The sequence below is a fragment of the Canis lupus genome, chromosome 2 (assembly GCF_048164855.1).
Source record: "Canis lupus baileyi chromosome 2, mCanLup2.hap1, whole genome shotgun sequence".
NCBI classification, from domain to species: domain Eukaryota; kingdom Metazoa; phylum Chordata; class Mammalia; order Carnivora; family Canidae; genus Canis; species Canis lupus.
In genome coordinates this window covers 59,836,625-59,862,922 of record NC_132839.1, presented here as the reverse complement: position 1 = coordinate 59,862,922, position 26,298 = coordinate 59,836,625, and the positions used below count along the sequence as shown (strand labels likewise).

The 26,298-nt window shown below is 54.4% G+C and overlaps 1 protein-coding gene across 5 annotated transcripts in view; it reads left to right on the top strand.

The window, feature by feature from the left end:
* The window catches only part of ACSBG1 (acyl-CoA synthetase bubblegum family member 1), a 47,845-nt gene that overhangs the window by 6,802 nt on the left and 14,745 nt on the right, over positions 1-26,298 (top strand). For 2 of the 5 annotated variants that reach the window (XM_072802354.1, XM_072802321.1), the window contains exons 2-6: positions 12,412-12,510; positions 13,479-13,579; positions 22,986-23,206; positions 23,646-23,734; positions 24,019-24,139. In XM_072802354.1, the coding sequence (XP_072658455.1) occupies positions 12,412-12,510; positions 13,479-13,579; positions 22,986-23,206; positions 23,646-23,734; positions 24,019-24,139 (631 nt within the window). Of the gene's footprint in view, positions 1-9,125; positions 9,311-9,883; positions 10,035-12,411; positions 12,511-13,478; positions 13,580-22,985; positions 23,207-23,645; positions 23,735-24,018; positions 24,140-26,298 lie in introns of those variants that run through there. The other 3 variants (XM_072802331.1, XM_072802340.1, XM_072802344.1) reach the window with 3 other exon arrangements.

Genomic DNA, 26,298 nt, shown 5'->3' with positions numbered 1-26,298 from the left:
TTTTGCTTTTAAGCTATTCTTGCCTTATTGTGCTGGCTAGCACCTCCGATGTAACATTAAATAGAGGTCATAGAGGGAACATCCTTGCCTGTTCCCCATATAGCTAGCACTTCCCATGATCTTCATTCCTTCCTGGAGATTCATGTTCCTTCTGGTGCAATTCCTGTCAGCCTTAACTCAATAACGATCAGTTATTATTTTTCATGGTTTCCAGGGATCAGTAATTCACCAGTAGCTCTGACGCGGGGTCTCTGGAGGTCGCAGGTCAAGGCATCTCCCAGGTCAAACCATCTGGAATTGGAGGACTGTGTTAGGGCTGTGTTAGTCTCCTGTGGCCACTCTGACAGGCCACCACAAGCCTGGTGGCCTTGGACAATGGACATTTATTCTTTTGAGGTTCTGGAGGCCACACTTCCACTGGGCTCACGTCAAGATGTCAGCAGGGCTGTTCCCCCTCGAGAAGTCTTGGGGAGAATGCGTCCCCAGCCTGTCCCATCCACCAGCTTTCACCCTGACCTGCGATTGTACCACTGCAATCTCTGCACTGTGATCACACTGGGTCTCCTATCCTGTGTGCATCTCCCTCTTGTAGGATACATGTGATTGCATTTAGACTCGACCTGAAGAATTCAGGCCAATTTCCCTGCCTTAGGGTCCTGGATTTAATCACATTAATAAAATTCTTTTTTGTCTGGCAGGGGGTGACACATAAGGTAATATTCAGAGGTTCCAGAGATTAAGAGATAGATATTGGGGGTGGGGCAGCTTTCAATTTACCGCATTCGTTGCTGGTCAGAGACTAGTTTTGCCAGTGGACCTGTCAGCTGCTTGATGTCCTCTTGCCAGACAGCAGGTGGCTGGGCCTGAGGTCATTCCAAAGTCCATCAGGTGTCTGAGGTGGGAAGACTCAGAAAGCTCAGAATTAGGATTTAGAAGCTGCGCTCCTCAGTTTTTCCTCTGTATTTCTACATGGTGCCTTCACATGATTTCCTTCATGATCGCTTCAAGGCAGCCAGACCTCTGATGTGGTGGATCGGGGACCCAGAAAGCATGTGTCCTAGGAGTCAGAGGAAAACTGTATTACCTCTTAGGATCTAGCCTTGGAAACCACACAGTATCACTGAGACACACCACATCTGGGGGAAGCCAGTCATTAAGGCCAGCCCATCTCCGAGAGAAGGAGTGGGACGCAGCCTCCACCATGGGAGGGTGTAAGAGGATTTGCAGACCTGATTTCAGGCCCTCACAGATGGGGAGTGAGAATTCCCACTCATCCTTTAGTTGAAATGTCATCACTTCATCCTTGTTTCAAAAGCTACCTTCAGGGACGCCTGGGTGGCTCAGTGGTTGAGCATCTGCCTTCAGCCCAGGGTGTGATCCTGGAGACCCGGGATCGAGTCCCACATCGGGCTCCCTGCATGGAGCCTGCTTCTCCCTCTGCCTGTGTCTCTGCCTCTCTCTCTCTCTCTCTCTCTCATGAATAAATAAATAAAATCTTTAAAAAAAAAAAGCTACCTTCACTGGAAAGAGTTCCAAGGTCACCCACCATTCACTTTAGTACTTTAAAGTATATTGTTCCGATGTCTTCCAGTACCCTCTTACTTACAGAAAGTCAGTCATCATTTCTACTCCTGTTTCCTGTTAGGTGACAGGTTCTCTCCTCTACCCGCCTTGGCTGATTTAAAACATTGTGATTTTCGGCAGTTTCACTGTGATGAAGTTAGGTGTGGGTTTACTTTATTTAGTTTTATTTGATACAGCTCAGGAACAGTCAACATGTATAATTTCTATGTTTTTCATCTATAATTTGTAGGCTGGTATTTTCACCAAATGCTAGGGAAAATTACACATGATTTCCCCAAATTTTGTTCTGACCCATTGTCTCTCCTTCTCAGGGACTCCAATTAAATGTACATTAGGCCATTCAATACTGCCTTGCAGGTCACTGAGGCTCTGTTCATTTTTTAAAATTGAGATATAATTCATCTATCATACAGTTCACCCACTTAAACTGTAGAATTCAATAGTTTTTAGTATTTTCACAGAGCCATCACCACGGTCACTTTTAGAATATTTTTGTCATCCCCAATAGAAACCCCAAACCTCTTAGCAGTTCCTTCCCAATTCCCCTCAAGCCCCCAACCCTAGGCGACCACTAATAGGATTTTGTCTCCATAGATTTGCTTCTTCCAGGCATTTTACATCAGTGAACTTGTGTATCACCTATTGTGAATGGTCTTTCATGGAGCATGGGTTCATGACCATGCTTCATTCCTTGGACGGCCAGATAACATTCCAGTACATGGATGCGCCTGTTCTGTTCACCCATTCATCAGTTGGAGGACATTAGGGCTGTTCTCACTTTATGGCAGTTATGCATGGTGCTGCTACGAACTTATGCACAAGTGTTTATCTGGACATGTTTTATTTCTCTTGGGTATCTATGTGGGGGTAGAATCACCAAGTCATAGGATGACTCTGTGCATAAACTTTTGAGGACCTGCCAAACTGTTGCCCATGGTGGCTGCACCACCTCGCATCCCCAGCAGCTGAGTGCAAGGGCTCTGATTTCTCACATCCATGCAGCACGCATCATGATCTACCTTTCTGACTACAGCCATCCTGGTGGGGGGATGTGGTATCTCGGTGGTTTTGATTTCTTGATGGCTGACTGTGCTGAGCATCACTTAATGTGACTCTGGTCCATTTGTGCATCTTCCTTGGAGAAATGTCTACTGAAACCCTTTGCCTGGTTTGATCAGGTTACTTGTCTTCTTACTATTGAGTGTAAAGTTTCTTTGTATATTCTACATGTAATTCTCTTATCAGACACATAACTTACCAATGTTTTCTCTCATTCTGCAGGTTATCTTTCTTCCTTATTTATGGCATCCTTTGAAGCACAAAAAGGCTTAATTTTGACATAGGCCAATTTATCTGTTTTTCTTTTGTTGCTCGTGCTCTTGACGTCATATCTTAGAAGACTGTGCCATACTCAAGGCACCATAGATATATTTTCTTATAATGGTTTTAAAGTTTTAGCTCTTACTGTTAAGCCTTTGATAAGCTTTGACTTAATTTTGTGTGTATATGGTGTGGTCCAACTTCATTCTTCTGCATATGGATATCTAGCTGTCCCATTTGTTGAAAAGATTATTCTTTCCCCTACTGAATGGTCTTGGCGCCCTTGTTGAAACCAATCGACTGTATATGTGAAGTTGAGTTCTGGTTTCTACATTCTGTTCCATTTATCCTTATATTTATCTTATGCCAGTACCACATTGTCTTTTTTGTTTTAAGATTTTATTTATTTATTCATGAGACACAGAGAGAGAGAGGCAGAGACACAGGCAGAGGGAGAAGCAGGCTCCATGCAGGGAACCCGATGTGGGACTTGATCCCGGGACTCCAGGATCACACCCTGAACCAAAGGCAGACGCTCAACCGCTGAACCACCCAGGCATCCCCAGTACTATATTGTCTTAATGACTGTAGGTGTGTAGTATGTGTTGAAATCAGTAGGTGTGGGCAGCCTGGGTGGCTCAGGGGTTTGGCGTCTGCCTTCAGCTCAGGACATGATCCTGAAGACCTGGGATCAAGTCCCACATCGGACTCCCTGCATGGAGCCTGTCTCTCCCTTTGCTGTGTCTCTGCCTTTCTCTCTCTCTGTGTGTCTCTCATGAATAAATAAATAAAATCTTTAAAAAAAAAAAAAGGAAAGAAATCAGTAGGTGTGAATCCTCCAACTTTGTTCTTTTTCAACATTGTTTTGGCTATTCTGGATCTTTTGAATTTTCATATAAACTTTAGACCAGCTTGTTAATTTCTGCAAAAAAAGTCATCTGGGATTTTGATAGGAATTGTGTTGACTTGTAGATCATTTTGAGGGATATTGTCATCTTAACAATATTAAGTCTCTTGATCACAAATTGACTTTCCATTTGTTTATATCTTAATTTATTTCAACAACGTTTTGTTATGTTTAATTTTAAAAATCTTTTGTTCTCTCTAGTCTTTTGATTGAATAATTTTTATCATTCTGTCTTCAAGTTCACAAACTTGTTTATAAAATAGTTTCAAATCTGCTGGTAAGCTCATCTGGTAAGCTTTTCATTTCAGAGATTATACTTCCCTTATACTATCTATTTTCATATGGCAATCCTCCATTGTTCATCAGTTATGTCTATATTTTTTTAAAATTATCAAACATGTATTAGTAACTGTTTTAAAGTCCTTGTATGCTTATTACAATATCTGTGTCATATCTGAGTTTATTTCTATTAATTGCCTTTTTTCTCAATTTTAGCTCATATTTCTTGCTTTTTCGGATGTCTGGTCATTTTTTGTTATATGTTGGAAATTCTGATGATATGTTAGGAGTATGCTGATTCAAAGAATTTAAATACGCATGTGTGTTAAACTAGTGTCTCAGCCACAGGGCTCTGCCTTTCTGAGCCAGTTGCTCCTAAGAAATCCCGATTTGCTGAGCTGTGTGCAGAGGTGTCTGGAACCTCACAGACACTGAAGTTTAGGCAATGGCTTTGGTACTTTAGAGTTTAAAATCTGGAGTCAGACTATCTGGGTTTGTATCCCAACTATTCAGATTACTTGCTGTATCACCTGCAGCAAATTACTTCATCTCTCTGTGCTTCCATATTCATATAATGCGGACTATAATTCAGTACCTACTTTATAGGATTATTGATGTAATTAAATGACTTAATACATGTAAAGCAATTGGAGCAGTGCCTGGCATATACTAGGTGCTCAGTAGGTGTTAGTTTGCACTTTTAAAAAAGCGAAATGAGGCGTGGTGGGGAGCTCAATTTGTGAAGTGCCTGCCTTCCACTCAGGTCATGATCCGGGGTCCTGGGATCAAGTTCTGTGTCAGGCTCCCTGCTCAGCAGGGAACCAGTTTCTTCCTCTTTCTCTCCCCCTGCCCTTCCTCCTGCTTGTGCTCTCTGTCTCTGTCTCTATCTCTGTCTCTCTCTGCTCCGACCCCCCCATGGGTAGTTTCTCTCTCTCTCAAATAAATAAAAAAATCTTTTCTAAAAAAGTGAAATGACGTTCTCTAGAAGACTGGTCCCCTGTTGCTCTGTGACCCTACTGCATGGCCCCCTTGTTCATAGATGCCTCTCCTGTGTACACCTCTCTCCTCACCCTCTTCTTTAGACTATGGTCTCCTCCAGGGCCAGGACCAGGCCTGGAAGCTGTCATGCATATGCTACAGGGGTACCATGCCCCATTTCGTGGTAGTTCAAACCCCTGCTTCACTCCTACCCTACACCACAAAGCTCCTCTGGCCAAGAGAATGGTCCAGAGCCTGAGGAATAGGTGGTGTTGTTCCTTCCTCTCATCTCCCTCTAGGAAAGATGGAAAACCACGTACCATTAGAGCTGGCACTTAGAGACCATCCCATCTGCCGCTTCCTTTTATAGACCAGGTAATCGAAGCCCTAACAGGACAAGAGCTGGGCCCCATGTTGTACTTGCGGCATAGTAAATAACAATGGCAAGAAATGGTAGTTTTCTAGGGCTCTCTGCTCTGGGTTTGAATTATGTCAACTCTGAGCTTCATATTGCCCTCCCAACAATAAAAAATACCAAGTAGCTGTCATCTGTCATCAATACAACACAAGAAAATGATTTAATTCTGATTTAGTACACACACCTTTCTTATGCACAAAATGTTTCAAAATATGAGTGGATGGAGGGATGTAATAAAAGGGTCTGATGGTGGATGATTGGGAACAGGACTGTGGGGTGCCCACCCTTCTGTGCCCTGCCCAGGAGGCCCAGGATTTCTGGGGTGGCCTGTTGGCCAAGAGTACAAAGTCTGAAACCCACTTGCCTGAATTTGCAGCCTCAAGTCTGCTAACCAAAGACCTCGAGTAAACCCTGTTTCCTCATCTGTGGAGTGAGAATGGTGGTAGGAACTACCTCACTGCGCTGGCTGTGGGTCGAATGTGTTAATGTACATACCCAGTAGTGCCATATAAATGTGAGCTACTGGCTGTTTACATAATAGTATTATTTCCATTTGCTCTCAGGTCCCTTGGGCCCAGGGACCTGGCAATGCCCGATCGGAGAGCCTTGTCCCTGCTTAGGGCAGCACAATTCCAGCCCAGGCACTCAAATCCCGTCACTGATAAAAAATTGCAAGGAAGGGATCCCTGGGTGGCGCAGCGGTTTAGCGCCTGCCTTTGGCCCAGGTCGCGATCCTGGAGACCCGGGATCGAATCCCACGTCGGGCTCCCGGTGCATGGAGCCTGCTTCTCCCTCTGCCTGTGTCTCTGCCTCTTTCTCTCTCTGTGTGTGTGACTATCATAAATAAATAAAAATTAAAAAAAAAAAATTGCAAGGGAGGGGAGCCCTGGTGGTGCAGCGGTTTAGCGCCACCTGCAGCCCAGGGCGTGATCCTGGAGATCTGGGATGGAGTCCCACGTCAGGCTCCTGCATGGAGCCTGCTTCTCCCTCCTCCTGTGTCTCTGCCTCTCTCTATGTCTGTCATAAATAAATAAATAAATCTTTAAAATAATAAATAATTTTTTTTAATTGCAAGGGAGTCACAGAGAGGACTAGGGACTCGCCCACGGTCACCCAGTCAGGGTTGGCCCCAAGCTAGAACCCACATGTCCCGGTGCCCAGAACACTCTGTCTTAGTTGGGAGCAGGTTGTCAACCAACTGGGTCCAGGTTTTGCAACAGAGCCTGGTGATCAATGTGTTCATTTCTATACAGGCTGGCGTGTTTATGTTGACAGGGTTGTACACTCTGTGTGCTGCCAGCTGGGCTAGAAGTGAGCTGGCTGGCTGGCCCCACCCAAACTGGCAGGAGCCTGGGTGAAGCTGGGACCAGACTTTGGAGCTAAAGCCTCTCCCCAGACACACTCCTTGGGGGTCTTGCATGGGGGGCTCAGTCCCCAGGGCACCTGCCCCAAATATGTTCCTTTGGAAGGGTCTGGGGGACATGGCTTCGACCACTCCTGCCCTATCCTCACCCTTTCTGAGAAACCGTGGATCCCCAGAAGTCCTCTGCTTGGCCAAGGGTCCCCTCTGGACCAGCCTCCCCCTCTGCACCATTGCCTCGAACACATGTCCTCGCCTCCCATAAAATGGTGGAAACTTCATTCCTTGCCAATTCTCTCCTTTGATTGCATGATGCCCTCACCCCAGCCTGGGTCTGGTAACCCCAGTGACCTTGAGTGCTCCCCTGCTCCCCAACTGCCACCTGATTGCCATCACCTCTCAGCCTTCGAGGCAAGAATCCGGCCAGCCAGCTTCCTTGGCCCCAGGCCCTCAGCAGTGTCAGCACAGGATCGGTGCAGAAAGAAGGATCTTCCAGGAACTATCTATCAGTCAGGGGAAGGGAATATACACTTAAGATTTTTATTTCATGGTAGACAATTATGTTTAACAAAATAACACCCAGCCTCTATGCTAAGTGCTCCAGGAGAGGCTCAGCCAGGGCAGCTCCAGAGGGTCCCTTCCAGTGGACTTCCTGGAGGAGGAGTCGTCTGAGGAATAGTAGGTGGGCCAGCTTGTGGATTTTGCAAGGGCATGGAAAATGAAGATTACACATTTTCCAAGCCATCCTGATCCAGGGATAAGCCTATTTGTTCAGCCTCCACATCAATTTAGAAACTGTACATCCAGCGTGCACATCAAGCTGCCCGGAGGGTGCTAAAAGACCCGGACATGGGGTTCCTGCCAGCCCATGACCTGAGGACATTTCTCGTGCCATCCCCTCACCTATACCCACTCCCAGCATCAACTCTGATCATTAGATCATTAACGCCACTGCTCAGTCCTCAGCCGGAGAGCAGCACCAGAAGGGAAGAGTCATCGCGTCCTGGGGACAGAGGAGGTCTGCATTCCTTCCTGGGGTTCTCTGGGGCTGGGTTGGTGATATGGCATGGGCTTCCAGAGCCCACTGGGAACCCCGAAACAGCACTGATGGGGGGCAGGGGAGGGCTTCCAGCAGGTTCTCAAGGGGTCCTAACCCCTGTGGCCAGTAACCCAGACCCAGACTATCAAGGCGTCCTCAGAGGGAGGGCCTGGAAAAGAGAACTTTAAGGGACTGGAGTTTGGTGATGGGCCGAATTTTCTTGAAGTGAGTGTACTGGCTTTGAGTAGCTAGTAGCTCAGTGTGGAAATCTGGGGGTCACCCACCATTGCCTGGGTTCAAGGCCTTGGAACAAGCCATCCCTGTCGCTGCTGCCATGCCCTGCCCCTGGGCCTTCAGAGGGGACTTAAAATCCCCCCTAACACCCAGGGGGCCACCTCGCCCGACCAGTACCCCCACCCCCAGAGGTAGCCTGGCATTTTGAGGTGGTGGCCTGCAAGTGATCACCAAGGGGTGGGGAGCTCGGGGCGGGAGGCCTGGCTGGGCAGGGTGTCCAAGGAGCAGGGTCCCTGGTGTCAGAAAGTTTGGGTTTGTTGCCACACTCCTACCAAGTCCTGAGATGAGGGAGGAAGAGGAGAGGGTGCTAGAGGGCAAAGGGCAAGGTGCAGAGGCAGGGGTGATAATGGAGTGTGGATGGAGGGCAAATCTAGCTCATGTGGTTTCCCGGTTCCAGAGCGGGTCACGGAGACCTGGGCTTCCACCCGGCTCTGCCTCTCGCAGGGCATGTGACACGGAGCCACCGTCCGGCTCTCTGGACATCTCTGTTGCCTCAGCCGGGGCACCAGCTGTTGATACCACTGCCGTTACAGGGTCGTGGAGAGGATGCAAGGGGCCACTGCATGTCCAGGGCTTGGCACAGTTCATGCATTTACTAAAGAAAAGTTAGTCAAGACACAACCCAACCAGAAGTCAAGCTTCCACCCAGGCTGGGGCCCAGCCTGGCTCCAGGTGCAGGGCCCACTGCAGGAGCCAAGTCCTCCCACAGCCCTGCCAAGGATGGCAGCCAAAGACTGCCTCCCTGGCCCACACCGGCAGGTCCCTCTTCCTCTCCTGCTTCCCACCCTCTTATGTAAGGCTCGCAGGTGGGCAGCTGGGGCCCGCGCCAGGTGGGTCAGAGGTGTCTCAGGCCACACCTCACCCACAGCCCCAGGGTAGGCCGGGGCGGGTCCCCACACACGCCCAGCCCCAGCGCCTCATTACCAGCGGTGCCAGCTCCCACACTCACGATGCCTTAGCCGGCGGAGCTCAGGGAGCACCAAGCCCTGTTCCTGCCTCCACACGGGAGACCAGGTGAGCTCCCCTCTGTGGCTGGATCCTGTCAGGCACCCATTCTGCCGTGAGGCCTCCGGGGGATCCTCAGCCAGGACCCCTGATCCTGAGACAGCTGCTGGGGGTCTGATCTTCAAGGTGAGACAGGCCATGTGGACAAAGGAAGCATGAGGGGCGTGGGCCACCGTGGTGGGGGGCAGAGAGGCCCGTGTGAAAGTAGCCCATGGGGGGGCTGTGGCGTGGCACACTCCAGCCTGGGTGGTCGGGACAGTGGGATCTGGAGGACATCCTGCTTTTCCCTCAGTGAGGGCCTTTGAGGATTCGGGGAATGTGTAGGCGACGCCCTGCACTGCTGTGCTCCGGGAAGGGAGGCTCTCAGCTTTGTGCCCGGGGCAGAGGGCGGCCAGCACTGGAATAAGGAACAGGGAGGGCGGCAGGGGTGCTCAGTCATCTGCAAAGCGTGAGTCCTGGAGTCTGCTTGCTTCGCTCATCGTGGTCCTCCTGGTAAGCGCCTGGCCCGGGGTATGGAAACCAGAGCCCGAAGGCGAGCCCATGTTGCTCTCAACACGATCAGATGTGTGGGCTCAGCAGGCAGTAAATTACAGTCAGGTGCCCAGCCCCAGGAGCCGGTGAGTCCTGCCCAGCAAGGAAGGCACCTGCGTCCGGGCCCAGCCCAGCTGCGGGCCGTGACACACCCTGTATCTGTTGCAGGGTGGTTTGGTGGAGCGGGGCCTCCCTGGGGCCGATGCATTCCCGGAGGTCCCCACTCTCTCCTCTGTGAGCTCGAGGGGCACGGCCGCCCCACGGGGACCATGCCAGAGATGCTCCTGCTCATGTCTGCCGGCTCCGTCCTGAGGACCGTGTAAGGAACAAGGACCCCGCCCCCCTCCCAGGGAGAGTACCCAGGCCGCTCAGCACCCAGACCCATCTTGGGTTTGGGGGTTTTCGCTCCACTGAGTCACCCTCCCGATCGTACCAAAGAACTTTCTTCTCCTGATTCCCTGAAAGATCCTTGACAGCCCCCCAGTAATATGGGGGAGCTACTGTGCACTAAGCACTTTGCAGATGTCCCGTATCCTCACCACAGACACAGGGTGATGCAGAGCACCGAGGCTCAGAGAGGTACAGTGACTTGCCCAGACTCACACAGCCAGTGAAGGGGGTGAATTCTGGTGAACCTCAATGCTATATTGTTTCAAGAAAGCATTTATTGAGCACCTATTGCATACAGAGACGTGGCTGCTGAAGGCTGAAAGGGAAGATAGACAACAAAATAACTAGGAGATGGACCCCCATCTGGGAGAGGCTCCCGTGGAAAACGAGAGCTCCTCTCAGCTTGTGGGTCACACACACAGTGGCAACATGAGGAGGATGTTTACTGAGCTCCCGCTGTGTACCTCGGTGCGTGTCAGGCCAGAGGACAAGAAGATTCATGGAACTGACCAAGCCATGTGTGGCCTTCAAGGCCGTGAGAGGGGGACGGTGTTGGGGATAATCCTCGAGGCCTTCCTGAAGGAGGAACTGAATGAGGCTTGGTCGGCTCTACCATCAAATGGTTCCCTTCAGCTCCTCTGGCAAAACAGGAGGACAGAGGCAAGACCAGCTCACCAGAGACGGTCAAGAGAGGGAGTGCAGGCAGGCTCTCCTGGCCAAGCACCTCACGGTGTATTTGTGCACACACGCCCTTCTAGAGCTCCTTGCTCCCCGAGCCACTAGGAAGGCACCGCAGACATTTGGTTTCTGTGCAGGACGAGTAATGCCAGGTGCTGAGGGTGGGTGTGTACAAGTAGGACGGGAATACTGTGCTCATCACCTTTGCCAGGCGCTGGTGGAGATCACGAAGGTGCCACCTCACCCGCTGGTCCCTCTGAGCTCCTGGGCCTACTGTAGGGGACACAGCGGGGGCAGGACTGGAGGTCACCCCACCCATGCCCCCTGGACCCGGACACAGGGTGGTGGCCATGCGGGGAGGGCACAGGCCCTGGCACCGCCCACACGGTGGGCGAGGGTGCCGTCCCCTCCAAGGGGCCAAGCTCTGGCGAGGACGTGGACACGCTTTACCCGCCTGGAAGATTGGACCTAGCCTCTTACTGAGGCACCCAGTATTCTGCAGGCTCAGGGCTGAAGGCTTGAGCCAGACCGTTTGCCCCACGCAGCTGTGCACAGGGTGACAAGACCCTGTCACACCGGCAGAGGAGGACCCCTCCACCGGGTCACCTGTGAAGGAGAGAGCAGGACAGGGAGTGGACGGCAGTGTGTCTGAGCCACCAGGGCCCGGCCAGCACAGGGGTGCCGGGCACTCGGGAAAGGGCCCCCCACAAACAGAGGATTTGGTTCAGGAGGCTCTCACTTGGCCACCAGCTCCCTTAGGCGCCTATCTTTTCACTTCATCTGTTTTTAGCTATTCTGAAACCAGAGGCAGTTTACACCTGTTATCAGGTGGGAAAATGCCGCCTGAAGCTTTAGATGGGGGTTCAAAGCAGACTTGTGAGGAGGCCGTTCAGATGGCGAGCGACCACCATCAGCGACGGCCTCGGCCAATCTGGGGTGGCTGCCCAGCTGGCGATTTCCAAGGCTGGCCTCGCTCGCCCTTGAGGACCCAGCCAGTGGGGCGGACGCCATCCGCAGCCCGCCATCCGCGCGCAGGGACTCACAGTGCCAGACCCGAGGCGTGTGTCCTTCATCCGCCCGCTACTTGTCTGTGCCCAGAGCTCCAGGCCGCTCGGTACCAGTACGATTGTCTCCATCCTAAAGCAGAGGCAGAGTCCACTCTGCGACCCAAGCGAGTAATGGTGGTGACCCGTGACCCAAAGTCAGCAGGACAAGTCCCACACGCTCAGATCCCCACCCTAGAAGCACGCTTTGTCATCTCAGTGTTCCAGTGGCTTCCCTGGGACAGGTCCCCACTCACGGACAGAAAGGCCTCACTCACGGAATTCCCAAGACCGGGACCAACTTGGCCCCACCTCACCCCGCTTCTCCCCACGCCCTTCCCTTCTTATTTTTTTTTTAATTTTTTAAATTTTATTTATTTATGAGAGAGAGACAGACAGACAGAGACACAGGCAGAGGGAGAAGCAGGCTCCATGCAGGGAGCCCGATGTGGGACCCGATCCAGGGTCTCCGGGATCATGCCCTGGGCTGAAGGCGGCACTAAACTGCTGAGCCAACCGGGCTGGGCTCCTCCCCACCTTCCCTTCTTAACCTCCTGATGTGTTTCGCTTTAAAACCTAATTCAGGTTCTTAAGCAGACTGCTGCCAGGTGGGCCTGGGTGTGTTCGCAAACTTAGTTTGAGCCTGCAGTGCCGGCAAGGAGTAAGGCCGAATGTGACAAGCAGGTAACTGGCCCAACAGCCTGGGAAGTGGGCAGGGATGGAACTAGCCCCATCCTGACAGATGGATGGGACTCCCTGAAGCCAGGGTTCTGCTCTTGGAGCTGCCATGACCAGCTGCACAGGTTGCACACTGCACAACTCCAATGGGCTCTGTTTGCATAGCTGAGGAGTATGAAATATGCCCCAGGAGTTGTGCAAAAGCTGCAGTCCTGCTTGAGTGTGGTGCGTGTACTGAACTCCACCCACTCATCCCCCAGGACGTTGAGGTCTGGCTAATTGAACCCTGAGGAAGAATGATGCTGAGGTCAACAAGAGAGACCTTATAAGTCCTGGGGCTATCTGGCAGGAAGAGGAGATCCATTGTCCAGGGTCACCAGGCCTGGGAAGCGAGGAGGATCTGGACTGGGGGTGAAGGCAGATGGCTGGAGCCCCAGATGTCTCTGGCCTCACGCTGTCTTCTCCATGGGGAGGGGAGATCCTCACTTGGGGCCTGCAGAGGACCCATGAGAACCCTGGGAATGTCCTCAGCTCTGCTCTCAGCTTCTAAGCATGACTGTTTTCAAGGCCTGGGGCCCAGTGGGTATGGGGAGCAAGGAGGAGGGGCTCCGCTGGAGCTGTGCCCAGAACTAGCCACTGCTGGGCCACCCAAGCCGTTCCTTATCCAGAGAGGGACGCTGAGTCCAGCGAGAGCTGTGTACCTGCCAGAGTCACACCACAAACTAGAGCGGGCAGGGCTTGATTGTTCTTTCTCCTGAGCCCTTAGAACCTGCAGGGAGAGGCTGGGGGTGGTGAGCACAGCCCTGCAGCTACTGAGTTCTTGTCCCCTGACTACCCCCTCTTCCCCCGGTAGGCAGAGACACCTGCCAGGGGCAGAGATGCCACTGTCACCCCCGGGGTACAAGACATGTGCTGAGCCAGCACCGGGAAGCCAGGCCCCAGGGATCTCACTTTGTTTATCTCCTCCCTGCCAGCTCCCTGACTGATGGCCAGACGCTCTCCAAAGAGTCCATAAGCCACGCTCTCACGCTCCCGTCCCCAGAGAAGGCGAAGGATGCCCAGCTGGATGGGTCAGGTGAGCCGGCCAGGAGGCTGCAGGCTGCACTGGGGTGCCGGGGGCTGCAGGAAGAGTCCAGGCAGAGGCGAGCAGTGGGGAGCTGCTGGACAGGACTCTGGGGGCCGGGGCAGGTGGGAATCCTGCTAGTGGCTGCATCCCCCAGGGACACTCCCACACCCCACTCATTATGGCTGCATCGGGGCCAAGCACGAAGGACGCAGTGGGCACTGGGGCCTCAGGAAGGGTGGAGGCCCAGGTAAGCCAGGCCAGGAGCTGGCAACCTGGTTGCCTGGGGTGAGGCACCTGCAGGTGGCCGGAAGTGAGCAGAGTCTGTCGGAGGCTTACAAGAACTTCCTGGAGTGCTGGGTGCAGAGTTGTCATTTACCCCGAAGAGTCAACACAATCATAGTAGCAACACAGCTTTGCTCACTTTTATTGGCTGTCCCACAATATTGTAGCAACAGCACAAGTTAAACAAAACTCGCAACAGTAAGTGCCTGGCACAGAGGGTTACTGCCTCCTGAGTTCTGAGCTATCCTTGGGGTGGGACATTGTTGCCATTTTGCCGCTGTCCTGTGTCACCTCTGGGGGAAAAAGCTGCCCCTGCAGTGCATGTCTGCCCAGCTATGGACTCTCCAGCTGCGAGGTCCTGGGAGCAGCCAGGCCTGATCCCAACACCAACCCCCAGCTGTTTGGGTGGAAGCGTTTGAACTGGGTGTGTCTTCAGTTTGGGTCCACTTGGTGTTGTCCTCGTGGTTGGACTAAGTATGGGTCTGGGGAAGCAGATGGTAGTGTATGAAGTGGGACTAGCTGGGGAGGCCGTTTCCTTGGGTCCCTGCACAGGACAGAGGAGAGGGCAGCCTCTTCCCCCAGATTTCTTCTGGCCTGGCTTTCCTGGTTGGAAGACAGAGACAGCATGAAGGCAAAGGTCACCATGTCTAAAAGAGGCATAGGGAGGGCAGGCTCCTTGCCCCCCACCCGGGGCAGCCTGGCTCCCTGGGGAGCAAATCCCAATCATGTCCCCCAGCAGGGCTGGCACTGCCGTCAGACCAGCTGCCCCTCTCTCAGGCCCAGCATCTTGGGCTAAAGGGGCTTCTTGGCACCAGCGCTGTCAGCAGGCCCCTGGAGGAGCTGCCCCGGGGACGGGGACCCTGCCCTGGGAACGTGTGGCAGGCCTGGCATGGGGATCACACCCTGCCCAGCCTCTCCCGTGCAGCCCCCTCACCCATCATGGGCTGAGTGTCTGCACGTGCCAGCCTGGTGTGGGGCTGGACACCCTTTCTCTCGAGACCTCCAGCAACTCCAGGAGCCCAGGCTCTAGGCTCTGTGCGGCAGAGGCTGGAGAGCCGCAGCTAGGGGAAGCCCTCTCCATAAGATTGGGAGAGGGCACCATCCACTTGAAAGACTGGAGGGGGTGCTGGAGGGTTATGAGGGGCTTCACTCCCCCTTCCCCAAACAGCTGCCCCTCGGGAGGAGGAGTTAGCTTTTATTAAACATTTGCCATGTGCTAGGCCTTGTGCAGAGGGGTTGACTGGTACTCATGTGATCCTCACAGCAGCACTGGGGTAGGCACTTTACCATTCCCATCTGACGGGGGAGACTCAGCTCAGAGAGGTCCTGAGACTTTCTCAGAGTCACACAGCTAGTAAGCAGTGTAACTCTTAAGTGGCCATGCTGCCCCCATGGGGTCCTGGGTAGCCGTGTGGTCCCCTCCAGCTAGCCACTGAGCTAGCAGCCCTGCCAGGAGCTCTGAGAATCCTGTCTTCAGCAATCAGCATCCCCCAGCCTCCCTGAGTTCCCAGAAGCTCAAGGGTCCTCTAGCTCCTGTCCCCAGGCCAGGCTTTGGGCCTGAACCGGGCCACCGAGCTAGCTGCCACAATGTGACCTCCACACAAAGGCAGCCTTGTGCCCGGCCTTGGAGACACATTTCTTTCTAGCTCTTTCTAGCTGAGCATGAACCCCAACTGGAGCAGGGCAAGGCCAGACCACAGGGAAGGGGAGGGGTCTAGGGGGACCAGCTGCTGGGAATGGGGCTCCTCCCCACACCCACTCCTGCTGGGAGACCCCCACATCAACTAGAGAGCTCTGAGGCCAGGGTTTCTAGCCCCGTGAGGCCCTAGGCTGAGTCAAGGGAAGCACGGGGCCTCCCTGTGCTCCTCACCCCCACCCTCCCTCATGCTTCAAGGGCAAGGCCTCTGTTGGGCTGGAAGGAGAGCTCTCAACCTGAGGTGGGGAGCAGGTGGGGACAGTGGGGTTCACAGAACCACTGTTACTTCAGCCCTGGGTGGGGGTGGGGAGGTCAGAGAAGGCTTCGCAGAGAACAGGGACATTTGTGTAGGTAACTCCTTGCCTGAGAAATGGGAACTGAGGGTAACCCGGCCTCACCAGCCCAAACCAGTGGGGATCCTTATAAAAACTTTCCTACTCCAAGTGTCTTAGCCAAGTGTCCAGTTCCATCGCATTGGGAGTGTGTTAGATGCTTTGTGCAGAGTTGCCCATGTCTGATGTGGTTCTAGAACACAGGTGAGGTTGGTGGGTCTGGCGCCCATGGCCAAGAAAAGATTCCTGAGATGTCTTTGGTGCAGAATGGGGGTTTATTAAAGCCTGGGCACAGGATCCACGGGCGAGTAAAGATGCTGCCCCAGGTCATGAGGGGACGCCAGGCTCAAAGTCACTCCCATCTATCCCCAGGGGGCCACAGGGTCTGTATACAGGGTGGGGCTAGGAGGCTAGCTCATGCCCCAAAATGACAAGACAACTGCCTTGGTCACCTGGGGTCCAGCCCCAGCCCCAGTGGTGCCCCCAGAGGAGGTGCCGGCAGAGGGAAGCAGGGTTGTGAGGCCAAGAGGTCTCTGGGGCAGGGAGACTGGCTCAGGCCCAGCACAGGCAGGTAAAGCCGCTCTCAGCTCCCCCATGCCTGGACAGGTGGGGCCCTGGGGGTAGAACCCAAAACCCAAAACAGGGACCCTGGGGAGCCCACAAAGACCAATTGTCACTCAGATGGGGAAACTGAACCCAGGGAGCACATGGGTTTGCCCAGGCTTTCTCTGCTGAGTGGCCACAACCCAGAGCTCCTGATCCTCGAGCCAGAAGGCTAGGGAGTGGCCAGCAGGTGGAGGGGTCTCTCCCACTTCAGGCACAGTGGAGCCAAATTCACAATCTGGTACATTCTGTACAAAGTCTACACAGACTGTCCTGTCCTAGGCAGGCCTTGGCCTTATCTCAAGCCATGTTCTGAGGCTACCATGGCCTCTTTCTCTTAAATATCCCCAGGAATGGGGCTGAGCTGTGTCCAAGGGCCGCAGCAAAGGGTCACTGCGTGCAGAGCAAGTGCCCCGGCCCTGTCCCTGGCTGACCCCTGCAGCAGGGCCTTCCGGGTCTCCAGGCAGATCTGTCCACAGCCTGAGAGCCACTTTGACCTTGACTGGGCCTCTGTAACCCACCAGTTGTACAACAGGCTGGTTCTAGGCCATTCCCACACCCCTGGGCTCACCTCCCCTCCACCCCTTCCCTTTCCCAGCCAACTGAGTGATTTCCTCTGTATTCACATGCCTGAGTCCAGAGACCCATGGACAAGGGCTCCCTGCCCGCCCGCCACCCCAGTATAATGGGGGATTGATACGACACAAGCCAGGGTCAGGCCAGGACCAGTAGCCATGTGAGCCAGAGAAGGAGGGACAAGGCCGGGAGGGGGAAGTGCAGGCTGGGCCCTCAGCACCGTCCTCTCGAGTGTGCTGTGGGGGATGGCTGCACACTGTCTGCTAGCTGGGTGCTCTGGGCTCAAATGCTTGCTGGAGTCCAGCTGGGACCCCGAGTACATGACCCTGACTGGGTCCTGTGTTCTTGGCTGGTACTGTAGCCATGAGCTTAGTTGGGTTCAGCAGACCTGTGTCCCAGTTGAACTTCAAGGTGGGGGGATGGGGACAATTCTAGAAGGCTGGCCACTCGGGGTTTTGGGCCAGCTCTGCCGGTGGAGCACGTGAGCTTGATCTCAGGGCCATGAGTTCGAGCCCTGTGTTGGGCGTGGAGCCGACTTAAAATAAAAACTAATAAACAGAAAAGAAAGGGCAAAAGGTCGGGTAGCCCATCCTGATTGCTTAGTCTGCTGGGGCCCCAGGAGCTGGCCTTGAGCAGCAGGCTGAGGACACCCCCAGATCACGGTAACCCCACCCCTTGGGTCCAGCAGACTGTCAGGGGACTTGGGCACCATGCTCTCCTTCCCCCAATGCCATCCCCAAAGGAATGGACCATGGACCCCCACACCAACACCCCATCCAGCGAGCAGGACTGACCGAGGATGGTCCCACCTGTGCTCCTGACCTGCTGTGACCTTGGGACACATCTCTGCCCCTCTGGACACAGATTCCTCACCGCTGATGGGCTGCTTGTGGAGTTCCCACTGTTTCTCAAGGACGCCCCCCGCACCCCCAGCTAATATCTCAGCCACATCCATAGTTGTACTTATTCTATTGGTGAACGTTTGCCACAAGGGCAGCGCCTGCACGGGCTCAGGTCTATTCCCAGAGAAGGAAGAGAGGTTTCTGGAGTGCCCGGTGGGCCAGCTCCCCCCAGGGATGCAGGAGGCCCATAGTTTCTGCTTTGCCTGTGCGTTCATACCACTTTCCACCGGATGTCGTTCTGCGGGATTTCCTTGTCATTAAATTCTTTAAATGCTTTATTTTAATGACTACCTGGAACCCATGCCATGGCTTTGCTGCTGGGGACACTGGGTCGATTTCAGTGACCTTGCTCAGGGAGACAGAGCCACAGAGAAATGGGCCTCTGCATCTCCAATCCGTTCCCCTGGGCACTCCCTGCAAGTGTGGTGGCTGTGGCTCACAGGTCACTCCTTTTTGAAGCCCTTTGGTATATATTGGCTGATTGCCCCCAGGAAAGTCATCCAACCCACAGTCCCACTTTGCCTGGCACTCCGGCCACCGGACAATGTGGTCTGCTGGCCTGGAGACAGCAGGTTGGGAGAGACCCAGGTCAGGAGGCAGGTGGGCTGGTGTGTCCAGATGGCTCAGTCTGGGAGGTCGTCATGAACATAGGGAGGAAAAGAAGCTCGGGAGCAGCCAGGGGAATGGGAAGGAAGAGGCCCCGTGGCTCTCTGCTCTGCTGGCACCGTGCTCACACACACTCAGCCCTCCCACACACTCAGCCCTCTGCCTGCCTCTCCAGGCTCCCCGTCACAGCCTCTGCAAGTCGCATTCAGACCCACAAGACAGAGGCTCCCAGGCACAGAGCCCCACGAGGTGACCCCATGGGCCTGGGCCGGGGCGTGGGGCTCCCGCTCCTGTGATTGCAGCGCAAGCCCGGCTCCAAGGCTCAGCCTTTCCAACTGCTCTGCCCACCTTGCTAATAGCTAAAAGTGGGGCTTCCAACTCATCATCCAGGGTTTCTTTTCAGACAGAGCTGAGGTTGGGAGAGGGAGCAGCATGAGCCAATGGCCAAGGGGCCCTACAGGGCCGTGTGATGACAAAGGGCAGCGTGAGGCCCCCAGGCTTGGAGCGTCATCTTCCCCTCGTTCAGGCCCTAAGGCCCCGAGCTGCGGCAGGCAGGAGTAGAGGACACTGAGCCGGGCTGCCAGGTGTGTAGCACAGGGGTTCACGAGGCTGTGTCGGGCAGACACTTGCTGGGGGCCGGCCTCTCTCAGCGCTGGGGACAGGGGTGACCTGCATCACTGTCAGGCCATGCCGGAGGGCAGCGGGAGGGAAGAGCAGCGAGGCCTGTGTCCCTTAGACCCATGGTCGGTCAGCCCAGCCTCCGGGGACCAAGACGGGACAGAAGGTAGTACCTTCTTCCCCAAAGCCCCCTGACCTCTGCTCTGGGCTGGGCGTCTGCACTCCAGTCACACCTGCTTTCAAGAGCTTCCAGCTGCGGCAGAGGCTGGGAGTAGGATATGGGCACCCCACCTGTCACGAGGCGGGCAGGCACACAACGCACCACAGCCACTGCGGTCCTCCGTGTGCAGCAGAGTCACTGGGCCTCTGGAGACCTGGGCCTCTCATCACCCGCAGCCAGGTGCCTGTCCTCCAGGCCGGCCTCATCCCTGGGCGGAGCAGCCAGGCTCGAAGACCCACCACCATCCCTTTTCTTTACATCCCCTCTGTCCTCCTCTGATGGGGTCACCATAGGGCAAGAGCTGACTTGGGGACAGGCAGGGCCATGCCCTAGGAGGGGAGCAGCTCTGTCTAAAATGTCCATTAAAGTTTAAAGGCTTTTTTCTTCAGATTCAATGAACCCCCTTCTGGAGATCTGTCCTTTGGAAAGCCTGGATCAAGGGCAGGAAGCTGGGAGCCATCTGAGTGCATGCAGCTGGGGAAGGGGCTGCGGCGGGTGCTGCACCCACCCGTGTGCCCCCAGAGATCTGCTGGGGTCACAGAACCAAGGACAGGTCATTTTTGATAGCTACGTTTGATTTGGTCGGCATGATGTTTTTTAAAAGTGTGAGCCAACAGTTAAAAATGCCGGGATTGCACACAGACACCCAGATGTCCTCCTGCTGGCCCCAGCTGCCAGAGCCAAGGTGACCGCCCTGTGCCCACCATCCCCACCACGCCCTGTGGCCTCCCTGACACAGTTACCGTCCCCATGGACTGTAGTTGTCCTTCCTGAATGTTGTTCTTTATCAAGAACAGAAACAGGAGCGCGGCCAGAGCCGTGTGTTTCCAGGATGGTGAGAAGGACCCTGTGTCTTTGTGGGAAGGCAGACTGTGGCCTGTTTCCTATGCAAACCCTGGATCGCTTCATTCCTGCCCTTCTTATCTTTACACATTATTTTTTTTAAAGATTTTATTTATTTATTTGAGAGAGAGAGAGCACATGAGCTGGGGGCAGGAGGGGCAGAGGAGAGAGAGAAGCAGACTCCCCACCCAGGACGCTGAGGTCCTGACCTGAGTCGAAGGCAGATGCTTCACTGACAGAGCCATCCAGGCGCCCATCATTACACATTATTTATTGTGATGCTGACACCTGAGCCACCTGACTCCTTTGGGCATTTGGGGTTTATTACACTTGACTAATACAATAGTAACAAGGCCCAGGGTGCCTGGTGGCTCATTAGGTTAAGTGTCTGACTCCTGGTTTCAGCTCATTTCATGATCCCGGGGTTCTGAGATCAAGTGGGCTTCTCCCTCCCCTTCTCCTTCCCACTCACTCTCAATTTCTAAAGTAAATAAATAAATCTTAAAAAAATAAATAAATAACACAAGAGTAACAGGGTCCTTTTTGTCCTTTGGATAGAAAATGAAAGCGGCCCCAGTGACAAGAGAAAGTCTAACTTCCTTGTGCGTGTTTGTATGAGTACGGTGCACACACGCCCAACATCAGCAAGGCTCCCTAGAGGCGTAGAGTTCAGGACAGCCCATGAGGTTTTATATCACACATTTCTAAACTGTGTCCTATTTCTGACAAGTACATATTGTTTTGTGATTTTAAAAAAGATTATGTGTTAAAGTTAAAACTTTTGAAAAAAAATAATAAAGTTAAAACTTCTGGCTGAGGGAAGATGTAGCAACAGATTATAAAACTTGTCTCTGATCTTGGCAATCAGGGGACAATGGGTAAATGCAGCAGAGCACTGGCAGGAGAGGAGGAGCCATCAGGAGGAGTGGCCATGGGGAGGAAGAGCCATGGGGAAGAGGAGCCATGGGGAGGAGCACCTTCAGGGAGGAAGAGTACCCTCAGGGAGGAGCACCTGTGGGGAGGATCCACCTTTTCTGGTTTAGGGGCCAGGAAGGGAACAGCTGCCCAGGTATTAGAACTGCTTTATTGGGGTATAATTGTACGGCATCAAATTTACCATTTTAAAATAATGAGTTTTCACTGAAAAAAAATTATTCTTTTCAATTATTTGTAGCAAATTTTTATAGTTGCACCAGTTTCACTGTGATCTAAGTTTAGAACATTTCCATCACCCCAAAAATATCTTTAGTGCCCGTCTGGGGTGACTCCCTGTTGCCAGCAGGCAACCACTACCCTACCATGTCTCCTGTCTGCCTTTTCTGAACAGTTCCTTCAATAGGCTGTCATTTCCTTCTGGCTGCTTTCACTGAACAGGCTTCTGAGGCTCAGGTGCGTTGGGTCCAGACCAGTCCCGGGTGCCTTTGCAGAGCGGACCTGTATTCTCAGGTGTGGAGAGCCACATTTGACTTTTGCTCAGCAGCTGACAGGTGTTTGGTAGTTTCCTCATTTTGATTGTCATAAGTAGCACTTATGCACATCTTTGTGTAGCAGATTCAGTGGCCTCCTCAGAAGGAGGAACCAGCTGTCCTGCCCTAGCCTGGGGTCTGCACCTCTTTCTGTCACAACCTCACAGTCCACACGCAAGCCAAATGTCTGAGGTTCAGAGGTCCTGTCTCCTGAAAAGGACATGTGCCCACTGGGACCACGCACACCGTCCGGCCAGTAGGTGGCAGAGCTGCCCTCCTTCCCCCGCAGATCATCTGCTGAGAATGACGGTGCTGGCCTGGGGAAAGGAGGCCCCATGGACAGAAGCATCTAGACTACACATCCAAGCCTCCTCAGAATTTGGAGAACTTGGAAAAGCATTAGTGTGCATTTATCGAGCACCGATGAGGTGCCGGGGTTCTTCATATACACCATTTCCCTTGATCCTCTTATCATCCCTGATGATTGAATCCTTGCCTTTCCTCCTTGAAAATAGACCCAAAGTCTCACGTGCTGAACCCAAATCTGATCCCACCTACTACATGCAGTTGGCAGGCTGGATGGTGGCCCACCCGTGAGCAGTGACATTGGGCACACCAGGCTGCTCTGTGGCCTCGGGAAAATGACTGGGCCTCTCTGAGCTGCCGCTGCCCCGTCTGCAAGATGAGGCGCCAGCCCCTGTGTTGCTGGCTGGATCCCAAGGATGGGGGTTTGGGGGTGGGGCACCTGGTGGGCACGAGGGAAGGCTGTCCCTGTGGCTGGGAAATATTTCAGGCTAGTCCCAGCCATCTGTGCCCAGGCACCCCCTTGGGAAGGCTGCTGTTTCTGCGGCTTTGACCCTCTGTCCAGCTGGGTCTCCAGTTCTCAGGAAGCAGAGGAAGGAAGGAAACCCTTGAGGTCTGGTGCCCTGCTCTTCAGAGGAGGCCCAGCTTCTGCTGACCACCTGGCCTCCGGGAGCCAGGCCCGGTGCCATGAAGACAGGAAAAGGTCCAGGCCCCCGATGTCTCTATGGCTTCCACCTCCTCGTGACATCCTGAACCCTTGCCCGGCTTCAGGGCTGCAGATCAGACTGCCTCCTCCAGGCAGCCTCCCACCTACCCCAGTCCCTTGCTTGTCCACCAGCACCCATGGCCCAGGACCCAAAGCATGGCTGGGGCCAGAGGCTGGGGAGCTCTGCCCACAGGAGGACCAGGGCCCGGAGGGATGACCCTAGGCCAGCCTGGTCCCAGCTATGGTTTCCCCTCCCCCACAGAGGAGACATTGTGGACCACCCGGGCCGATGGCCGTGTGCGCCCACGCTTGCACCCGGCCTGCCCGCAGCCCCCCTACACTGTGCACCGGATGTTCTATGAGGCCTTGGACAAGTACGGGGACCTGAGTGCTCTGGGCTTCAAGCGTCAGGGCACGTGGGAACACATCTCCTATTCTCAGTACTATCTGCTGGCCCGGAGAACTGCCAAGGGCTTCCTCAAGGTGAGGCCCTGGAGATGTAGCCCTTCCCTTCCCCAGCCCTGCCTTCCAGCTCTGGGCCCTCGACAACCTCCCCCTGACCCCCACCTGGCAAGCCTTTAGGACAAACAACTGCAAAACCACTACCCTCTCTGGGGCCATGGGTGTGTGCTGGGCCCTGGACCAGGGCTCTGATGCTTTAGGAGCCCTCCCCACGCCTGTCAGCCACTCCACACTTGTTTTTCCCTTGTGCTCACATGTGCCAGGTGGGTTGGGCTGCCAGGTGTGCTGGGTGGAGGCCCCCACTCCCTGGAAGGCCCCTGGAGGGGCAGCGAGGGCCCAGGGCATCTCCCACTGGGTTCAGCCAGGGCGGGTGGTCCCTGTGGTCTGGAAGGGGCCTTGCTGGGAGCAAGAGGCCCCCTTCCATGCCTGCTGACCTGACCTGTCTGCCTTGGTCCTGGAGCTCGGCCTGGAGCAGGCCCACAGCGTGGCCATTCTCGGCTTCAACTCCCCAGAGTGGTTCTTCTCGGCGGTGGGCACAGTATTTGCAGGGTGAGTGGCTGGGGGAGAAGCAGAGTGTCTGGTGGGTCAGGGGCGGGCAGAGAGTGGGAAGAGAGCTGTTTCCTCTTTTCAGAGGCCCCTGTGCCCTCCACAGACCCCATCTCCTCCCAGGTGCCCTCTGGGTACCCCTCGGCCCCCGCTGCTGGAACAGCGGTGCTGAGTTGGTCTGGGAGCCCTGCCCATCCGGGTGTGGCAGCTCTCTGGGGCAGAGGCTGGGCTGAGGGAGTGGCCTTCTGCTCCAGCTCAGACACAAACTTTTCCTGGGTCTCCTGCAGCGGCATTGTCACTGGCATCTACACCACCAGCTCCTCTGAGGCCTGCCAGTACATTGCCCACGACAGCCGTGCCAACATCATTGTGGTTGACACACAGAAGCAGCTGGAGAAGATCCTGAAGGTTTGCGGGAGGGGGAGGCGGAGGCGGATGTGGGGGCCAGAGGCCAGGTGTCCGTGCGGTCGTCCAGCTCACAGATGACTTTTCCACCCTCCCTCCTGGGGTCCTCCTCATGCTCAACAGCAACCCCATGAAATATAGATACACATAGAACAAGGCAGGGCAGAGGGTGCTTACCCACTGGCTGGGTGGGGACACTGAAGATTGGGGAACCCAGGAGGGGGTGGCAGGGCCTTGGGCTAGGGCCACCTGCAGGTCCACTGCCTCCCGTGGCTCTCCCTCTGGGCAGGGTCTTCCCGTGGGCACTGGGTCCTCTGCTGGCAGAAGGATTGGTGCCTGGAGGGTGGCCCAGGGCTGGGACAGCCTGAGCACTAGAACCTGACTTTTAGTGCAGAGTCAGGGGTGGGGGGCTGCCATGGGGCAGGGGGTACAAGTTTTATAAAGTCTTCTAAGGACAGCGGGGGCATAGCAAGAACTTGAAAGCACCCCTTGAGCCAGCTAGATCTCCACTGCAGGGTGGGATTTACTTAACATCCACCTCTGATTGTCTATATCCCACATGAACCACGGCCAGGGTGTGGTGGCCTAGGGACACCCCTGAGCTGGCCCAGCTACACTGGCCGCCTGCCAGATCTCAAGGGCTCCTTACATCCCAGAGGCCTCTGGGATCGACGTGGTGGCTTGGCTCTGGTTTGGAGATGTCATCAGGGCCCCGGCTCCTGACCTGCCCCTGATATCAGTACTGTGGGATCTGGATCCCCAGAGGGGCCCAAGCCGGAGACTTGGCCACGATTCAATCTATAGCAGTATCCTTTTTCTTTTTTTTTTTTTAATTTTATTTATTTATTCATGAGAGACACAGAGACTGAGAGAGAGGCAGAGACACAGGCAGAGGGAGAAGCAGGCTCCATGCAGGGGGCCCTACATGGGACTCCATCCTGGGTCTCCAGGATCACGCCCTGGGCTGAAGGTGGCGCTAAACGGCTGAGCCACCTGGGCTGCCCCCACCCCCCCCCCTTTTTTTTTAAACCATAGCAGTATCCTATATGTGCTTTTCAATTATTATATTGCTTAAGTCTTGACTTTCATGGGAAGAAAGAAAGGGATTGTTTTTAGGACTTAGGGGGCTTTCATAACCTGGAGGTTTAGAAAGGCATCTCATCTACCCCATGTACATCTCAGCCCTGAGGGGCCGAGGGGTCTCAGGGAGGAGGCCCCAGAGCTCCATGGTGATAACAGAGCTCAGGTGCTGAGCACCAGCCTACATCTCAGAGGCCCCAAGAAACTGTCTTGCAACACCATCCTACAGACAAGGAAACAGTGCCAGAGAGGTGATGCACGGCTTGCTCCACGTTCTGTCCCTGGTAAAGGTGGCAGCAGGGGAAGGACGCTAGGTTTTATAAGGGAACCGGGAGAGCCAATCAAGGGAGCTGGTGAGGACAGCACGGGGACCCAGGGGCTGCGTTGGGACCAGAAGGGAATTCATCACATGGTCCCGAGCCACAGTCGCTGGGGAGGAGGGTGCAGAGGGAGCCTCGCACCCCACCAGCATCTCAGTGGGGAAACAAGTGGGTCTCCTGGGCCTGTGCCTGGGTGAACACTCTGCTGCTGCCCTGCTTGGTTGGTTTCAGATGAGGGCCCAGCGGGCCTGTCCTGCCTGCAGCCTCCAGGCCCCTCCAATGGCTGGCAGGAGTCCCCAGGAGTGCTCCCTTGTCCCTGCCCTTTTGGATTCTTTCGAAAACCCTCTTTTTAATGGGCACTTTGGACCTGCTTTTGTGTTACAACTAAGATCCGTCCAGTTGGCTCACCGTTGTAGGAAGGGGACTGCCTTGCCCCCGTGGGAACCTCTGACGTGTTTTCAGGATCTCATTCGGATGTCTCCATCCTGTCTGGGTCATATACATGCCTGAGATCAGGGAGTGGAGGGGGTGCGAATTATCGGGGCCATAGTGAGTTGCTGTGAGAGGTAGAGGTGAACTTGAGCTGACCTTGGCACCCCTGCTCACACCCACACCCACACCCCAAGCACTCAGGCCATTCACGAGATAGAAAAGGGTGCAAGAGTTTAGAGAGTGATAACCATCAGGGGCATCCTGTCACTGGCCTGCCCGGGTGCCCTGGGACTCGTGGGCTCTGATGTCCCTTGGTTCGGGGGCTTTGCA